The following is an 8214-nucleotide window of genomic DNA, read 5'->3' on the forward strand; positions in this document are numbered from 1 at the left end:
TTATAAAAGATTTAGCTTTATTCTTAAATAATTCATGTTTGATTTCCAAGTCAGATTTTTATCAATACTACACTCAAAAACTTCACCTCACTGACTCTACAAATCTGAACACCATCAACTCTAAATGGAACATCGATAGTTCTCTTTTTATTACTAAATATCATATAGTTAGTTTTATCCAAATGCAATGATTTATTAAGTTTAAACCAAGTTTGTATTTTTACAAATTATGGTTCCGTCATCTCCAACATTTGTTCTGACTTTACCCAAACAAAAAATGTGGTGTCATCTGCAAATAGTACCTACACATTTAAAAAACCTGAAACATTAACCAGGTCATTTACATATAAAATAAATAACTTTGGTCCAAGTACAGAACCCTGAGGAACGTGATATTACAGAGTTCACATATAGGCCTACATCATTTATTTGAACAAACTGTTTCCTGTTTTTCAGCTGCGCCTCTTATACCATATTGATTAAGCTTTTAAAGTATACTTAAACAAACTGAAATGTGGACTATAAGTATATAATATGGGCAATGGCAGTATAGAGAAAAGTACACTTGTGGTGTACTTTAAATCTAATTCTATAAGCTAAAATGTGAACCACAAGTATAAAGATGAGTGTATTTGAATGTATAACTTGGTAAACTTAAAAATACTATACTTCTTTATCAATCAGTAGGCCTACGTATACTTTCTACAAGTACATGGTGCATACTGTAGCTACTTGACATAGGCCTCAAGCAGGCCTATTTATTAAAATGAACCTCAAGTATTTTTGCTAAAGAAAGACTCGAGATATTCAAAAACTCTCATTATTTCAGTCCACACGAAAAGATCCTGGAGTTGGTTGGAACTTGCTCAACAAATGAATGTAACTAAATAAAACAAAATTGGGTGTAAACCTGTTTACTCTGGGTCAAACTGATAACCAAACCTTGAGTTAAATCTGCAGGGTCAGCTTATTTGAGCCTTGTTTTTAGCAATAATATGAGCTTAAAACGATGACAATTTGTTTTTAAAGTGTATATTGTTTTCATGCAGTAAACGTGAGTTAAATACGTGCAGTTCAAATGTTTGATTAAAACGTGCGTGATGGACTGCGGAGGCTTGTACGTGCGCGTCACAGTTACGATGCGGGCCCACAGGCGCGCGCGCGCGGCGGCGGCAGGACGCTGCGGATGCTGTCCCAGCAGCTCATCCTCCCACATACTCAGGAGCCGGCTGCTCTACCCTCTCCTGGTCGCAGCTCCGGATCCGGACGGCCCGGCCCGTCATGGTGCAGAGCCGGAAACCTGCTCCTCCGGTCGGATAAAAACCGAGAACTGCCCCCCCTCGCTGTTTGGGAACCAGGGAACCCGGCGATGAATTAAACCTTTCCGTTTCCGTGCAGCTCTGAGGTGCAGGAGGATACCCCACCCTCAGCCTTCTTGTTTGTTTGTTTTTGTTTGTTTTGGAGGCGCAAACAGCTGCAGCAGCCATGGTGGACGCAGCGGAGTGCGGGGTGAAGGTGATGTGTCGCTTCAGGCCGCTGAACGAGGCCGAAATCAACCGAGGAGACAAATACGTCCCTAAATTCAAGGAGGAGGACACGGTGGTGATCTCGGTGAGTCTGGTGATGGAGCTCTGCAGGCTGCTCCTTATTTAATGTCTGATAGAAACTGATGGTCAGAAAGCAAAAAAAGACTGCAAAAATAATGAATTTCATGACGATCCAGTCAAACTGTTAAAACAGCTGTTCACATCTGCACATCAATGTCCCACAGCATGACTCCTCCACCACCGTGCTTGACAGATGGCCTCATTTTGACTCCTGCAAACATCCCATCCTGTCCAAACAGCGCTGCCTGTCTCATCTTGTCCTTGTGGACATCTATAGGTTGAACTGTTCCTGCAGTTCTTCAGCCTCGGTGCTTCTTGGCTTATTTCCCTGGAGTGCTGTCAAACACATCCTGTCCATATATACTGGCAAAGAGAAACTACCAGCTGCAGTCAATCATGATCATGGACAAGATGTTGAACTAACTCTTAGTCTGTAACCAGTTCTTAACAGATTATATGAATGTATGTGACCCTGTGTGGATTAGAGAAGATCCACTATAAACTCTGACTTTGATCATCTAGTTCTTGTTTTTTAAACCCCACAGTTGTAAGTTGTGTAGTGATTTTATCCTGCAACGACAGTTCAGGTAAACCCTTTAATGACCCAAAACGGTGTGAGATGCATGCCTGTGATGAGGATGGAAGCTTCTGGGGACAGCTGCAGGTCAGGCTCAGAGTTGGAGTGCTGCTGCAGCTGCTGACAGCTGCTTTCCACACAAATGAGGATTTATACCCCAGGGACAGAGTCAGGAGTCGACTCGACAACAAGCTGTATCTTCATTAAAGACGGGAAACAGGATGATTACCTGCCGCCGTGAAAACAGGAAATCATGTAACGTGTAATCATCATGTAACCATCATCATAATCATGTAATCATGTAATCTGTGTTTAACAGATCTGAATAAAACTCCTGTGGATTTTAATCTACAGTGCACTAACTTCTGGAGTCAGTGCTATGGCCACAACAGCTAAAACAAACAATGGCTGTAACTCAGACGGTTTAACAAATATTGAACTCAATTTTGTGGTGTAGTAGCTGAGAGTCATCCACATAGCATTTTTCGAGCACATCACAAACACTTTGTTTAAACTTGGAAGTTTTCTTTTTTGTTTAAACTATTATTATTTTTAACAAATAAAATGAAACTGAATTGTGATAACTGAAGTCCAGTTTGACAAATCTCTCTGGGAACCAATATTTGTTGTGCGAGACGAAGTTTTGTAAGAAATTTGATGTAAAATCTTGTGTTTTTTTCTGTTGAAACAGAGCAAACCATACATGTTTGACCGAGTCATGCCCCCCAACACGACGCAGGAACAAGTGTACGACCACTGTGCCAAACAGATCGTCAAAGGTACGGCAGCTACACCCCGAGGAGTCGGTGCTCAACATCCTCTGACACACATTCTTCTTTTCTTTAGGAAAAATCTGTTTGTTTACTGTTAGTTTTCAGTATATTTTCTAATCAAACGACTTCTTCATACTTTGTGCTATTTTAGCTGTTTAAATAATAAAAAGTTCAGCTTAGTCAGGAGTTAGGTAGACTACTATGACTTTTAATTTTTGTAAACTGCATACTAGCTTCATTCACAAATGTTTTTCTTATATAAATGCATGGAGATCTCTGTAATTCTTAAAAAAACACAGTTTTCTTCCAAAGCTGCTTAAGCTATCAACATGCTTTGTTTATAATTTTTATACTCTTTAGTTTTAATTACTATCTGCTACTCTGATTTAGCTGTTTGTTACTTTGAGCTTTTTATTTTATTTATTTATACCACTTTTTTACTTACAGCTTTTTGCCAACATTTTATTACTTTTAGCTTTTACATTAACTTTTGTGACATTTAGTTTTAAACTAATGTTCTGCTTTTATCTACTATTCTTCTATGCTGAGATTTTAAGCACTGTTTTGCTACTTTTAGCTATTAGCCAGTGTTCTGCTATCTGCAGTTCTGCTACTTTTAATATTCACTATCATTTTTTTACCTTTAGCTTTTAGCCACTGTTTTTCTGCATTTAACCCTTTTTTACTTAAAGGGATCCCTGATTAGTTGTTAAATTAGACTTTATTTGATAAACATATATTTTAACTGTAAAATAAAAACTGTAAAAATACTGTAGGCTGTTTAGTTTTGTAAATTTTAAAAAATATATTTTAACACTGACTGAGCCATTTTATTTACACGCAAAGCATTCTGGGTAAATGATGACGTGGATAGGTCCTCGGTGTGAGCGAGCTATATCCACCCTGAAGGTTAATCTTGGACAATGTCTGACGATTGACTCTTTTAAATTAAACCAGAGAGCGTTGACAGAGAGGAGAAGGTAGAAATGACTCAGCCTGTAACTGAAAATATGGATGGAGGACAACAGAGCTGCTTCATGGAAGAAGAACCTCAGCTTAACCTGTTAGCCTTTGTGCTAGCACTGACGCTATATTGCCTTGTATGTATTAGCTCGGTGCTAAAGCAACAAACTGAGGTCCTCCATCCATATTTTCAGTTGCAGACTGAGTCATTTTTGTGTTCCCCTCTCTGTCATGTGGATGGAGGACCTCAGTGATGAGAGGAGAATGTGTAGCGCTGAGCTAATACATATATATGGTGATAGCATTGGGGCTAACGCTAAAGCTAACAGGCTAAGCTGAGGTTCTTCTTCCATGAAGCAGCTCTGTTGTCCTCCATCCATATTTTCAGTTACAGGCTGAGTCATTTCTACCTTCTCCTCTCTGTCAACGCTCTCTGGTTTCATTTAAAAGAGTCGATCATCAGATATTGTCCAAGATTAACCTTCAGGGTGGATATAGCTCACTAGCAGCCTCACACTGATGACCTAGTTGACATCATCATTTACCCAGAATGCTTTGCATGTAAATAAAATGGCCCCATCTGTGTAATATATTTTTAAAATTTTAGTTTAAAAATTATAAAAACTAAACATCCTACAGAGTTTTTTTTACAGTCTTTATAAAATATATGTTTATCAAATAAAGCCTAACGTTACAACTAATCAGGGATCCCTTTAAGTTTTTACCTGCTGTTTTAATCCTTTTAGTTCCAGTTTTAGCTGCTTCTGTAAATTTCAGCTGTTATTGCATCACTCAGTGTTTTCAACATTTATCCACTCCAGCCTTTAAAGTTTTCACCCTTTCCAACCTTTTAGCTTTGGTAAAAGAGTTTAGCAAGGTTAGGGTTTTAGCTGAAGGTAATGTTGCAAATATTTCATATCTGAATATCTGCTGTAATGTCTTTTGTAAGAGCTGTTTCTTATTTGTGTCCCTGTGATTCTAGATGTGCTGGGCGGTTACAATGGGACGATTTTTGCATACGGACAGACGTCATCTGGGAAGACTCACACCATGGAGGTGAAGGGTCAAACTGTCAATCAGCTCCTCATTATGAACTTTAACCCACTATCTGAGGATTTGAGCACTATGTGAAGGTTTTAAACAACTTATACTGACTTATGAAAATGTTACGCATAAATTACTCATAGGAGAGATATAAGACCCCACTTCTCGTCAGAATTAGCTTTGACAGGTGTCAATCAACTGTTGACCTCAGGGGTCACCAGACGCCTCAGAACAGTTTTTTTAATTACTCTTGATTGACTTGATAAATAACAAAATGACCTTTAAGGTCAGACTGCTGACTCTTAGGGGCACACTGGTGACTTTTGGGGTCAAACTTTGATTGACCTGTCACTGCTGATTTTGACAAGAAGTGGGGTGTTATATCTCTAATAGGTTATACAGTATATTTGATGTAATCATTAGCATAACGGAATGCGTACGTTGAAAAGAGATATAAAGTAGATTTTTTAAACTCCATTGTCAGTGTGGACGTCCTCAATGTTGGACAAAATTTTCACAAGTTGGTAAAAGTTGTCTAAAATGTCATAGACAAGGGCCTTAAAAGACTGATGAGTTAGATTTGAGAAATTCTGAACCAAATAAAACATTTGCCTTTTATTTAAAAAATTTTTTGGTCCATGAAGTCTTTTTGAGGGAAACATTAAGTTTTATTTCTGTAAAATTGGTTGAATCCTCAGATAACTTTCAAACTGTCTTCTTTCATGAAAAAAATGACTTCAGACTCAAGTAATCTGGAGCGAAACAATGTTAAACCCATGTTTTCTTTTAGTTTATTAACTTTAGTAATTTTTTTAAAAACACAATTCTATATAAAATAAAAAAACTACTCTACTTTGAATCCCTCCTGGATGACTGAGCTTCTCACTCTATCTCTAAGGGAGAGCCCAGACACCTTGTGGAGGAAACTCATATTGGTCACTTGTATCCATGATCTCCTTCTTTCGGTCCCTACCCAAACCTCATGACCATAAATGAGGGTAGGAACTATTTTCATCCCGGCCGCTTCACACTCGGCTGTGAACCGCTCCAGCGAGAACTGGAGATCACGATCTGATGAAGCCATTAGGATCACATCATCTGCAAAAAGCAGAGATGTGATCCTAAGGTCACCAAAAAGGATCCCCTCAACACCTTGGCTGCTCCTAGAAATTCTGTCCATAAAAGTTATGAACAGAATCAGTGACAAAKGGCAACCTTGGCGGAGTTCAACTCTCACCAGAAACAAGTCCAACTTACTACCAGCAATGTGGACCAAGCTCTGGCACCAGTCGTACAGGGACCTAACAGCCCGTATCAAAGGGCCTGGTACCCCATACTCCTGGAGTACCCCCCACAGGAGTCCCCAAGGGACACGGTCGAACGCCTTCTCCAAGTCCACAAAACATATGTAGACCGGTTGGGTGAACTCCCATGCACCCTCCAGGACCCAGCTGAGGGTGTAGAGCTGGTCCACTGTTCCACGACCAGGACGAAAACCACACTGCTCTTCCTGAATACGAGATTCAACTATCCTATGGACCCTCCTCTCCAGGACCCCTGAATAGACTTTACCAGGGAGGCTCAGAAGTGTGATCCACCTATAGATGGAACACACTCTGCGGTCCCCCTTTTTAAACAGGGGGACCACCACCCCAGTCTGCCAATCCAGGGGAACTGCCTCCGATGTCCACGCGATATTGTAGAGTCGCGCCAACCAATGCAACCCCACAACATCCAGAGCCTTACGGAACTCCAGGTGAATCTCATCCACCCCCGGCGCCCTGCCACCGAGGAGCTTTTTAGCCACCTCGGTGACCTCGGCACCACAAATTGGAGAGTCCGACCCAGGGTCCTCAGGCTCTGCTTCCTCATGGGAAGACATGTCAGTAGGATTTTTTTTCCCAAAAAATAAATTATAACAATACTAATTTACAAATAGCAAAAACAAAACAAAAACAACATCAAATCCTTTTTGAGCAACAATTTGTATGAATACTCATACTATTTCATATTTCTTCAACAATCAACTTTTATCATTCTCTTAAACACACACATTGATCTGGCATTTTAACATCACTCTCCAGATTATTCCATATTACTCCAGATTATTCCATAATCTTGTTCCTTGGATTGAAGTACACCGCTCCTTCAAACTGGTTCTAAGTTTAGGTTTCACAAGCAACTCTATCCTCTTAAGGCTCCAACAACTCTATCTCTCTTAACAACATTTAATTGAATGTTTAAAAGTAATCTGTTTTTATGAGCCTTATACATAACCTGTAAAATATTATAATCATCCAACTCATAGAGTTACAATAATTTCAATTGATAAATTAATGTATTTGATGAGTGAATGTAAATATTTTCTTGCGATAGTTCTTACAGCTTTTTTTCTGTAAAATAAAAATAGGATTAGTAATTGTTTTGCATGCTTTACCCCAGACTTCAGTACAATAAATTATGTGTGGAACAATTATTATAAGAGAAACTCTAACATTTATCATTGTATTCAGGGCAAACTTCACGACCCACAGCTAATGGGGATCATCCCTCGCATCGCCCGGGACATTTTCGACCACATCTTCTCAATGGATGAGAACCTGGAGTTCCACATCAAGGTACACCATCTGTTCTAACCTGAACTTAAAACAGTAACAAAATATCCAAGACCCATATGCTCTCTGGATTTTTATGATTTAAACCACAAGATTTACCTTTATGAGATTTTTTAAATTACTTAAAAATAATAATAAAAAATCAAGTCTTCATGCGAAAGAAAAACTAGCCTTTTTTACAAGGATGTGTATCATTTATCACACTGCATGTGTTTAGGACTCATGCATACTGTTTTACCACACCAAACTGTAGCTATTGGTAAATGTAACAGTTGTAGCTTGTTCTGTTTGCTAAAGTCAATAAGTTGTGGTGGTCATCTTCAAAGGGTAATCAGTTGAATGGGTTCATGAGATATTTTGCTAATAGACAGACAAAAACAGTCAAGATGTTTGGGGTAAAAAGTTTTCCTTTGATTTACCAACCAATAAGACTCAAAACTGAAATAAATTTGTCCCAATAATCTGTGTTTATATTTAAGTTACTTTTACTCACATTTCAGACATGTAGATTTAGAAAACTTTAGACTTACTTTGTAGATTTTGAATTTAGCTTTTATTTCTCTACAATTACAACCAATAAAATAGTTGGAAAATATAAATAATTGAACAATAAACTGTCTGACTTTTCTCTGCTC

General features: G+C 38.6%; 1 protein-coding gene across 1 annotated transcript in view; it reads left to right on the forward strand.

The window, feature by feature from the left end:
* Positions 1-1183: 1183 nt before the first annotated feature.
* Positions 1184-8214, forward strand: part of LOC106520075 (kinesin heavy chain isoform 5C) — a gene marked incomplete in the record, with an annotated part of 55572 nt that continues 48541 nt past the window's right edge. The window contains 3 exon segments of the mRNA XM_014012001.1: positions 1184-1611; positions 2876-2963; positions 4903-4976. Coding sequence (XP_013867455.1) covers positions 1486-1611; positions 2876-2963; positions 4903-4976 — 288 coding nt within the window.

The sequence above is a fragment of the Austrofundulus limnaeus genome, unplaced genomic scaffold, assembly GCF_001266775.1.
Source record: "Austrofundulus limnaeus strain Quisiro unplaced genomic scaffold, Austrofundulus_limnaeus-1.0 Scaffold87, whole genome shotgun sequence".
NCBI classification, from domain to species: Eukaryota; Metazoa; Chordata; class Actinopteri; order Cyprinodontiformes; family Rivulidae; genus Austrofundulus; species Austrofundulus limnaeus.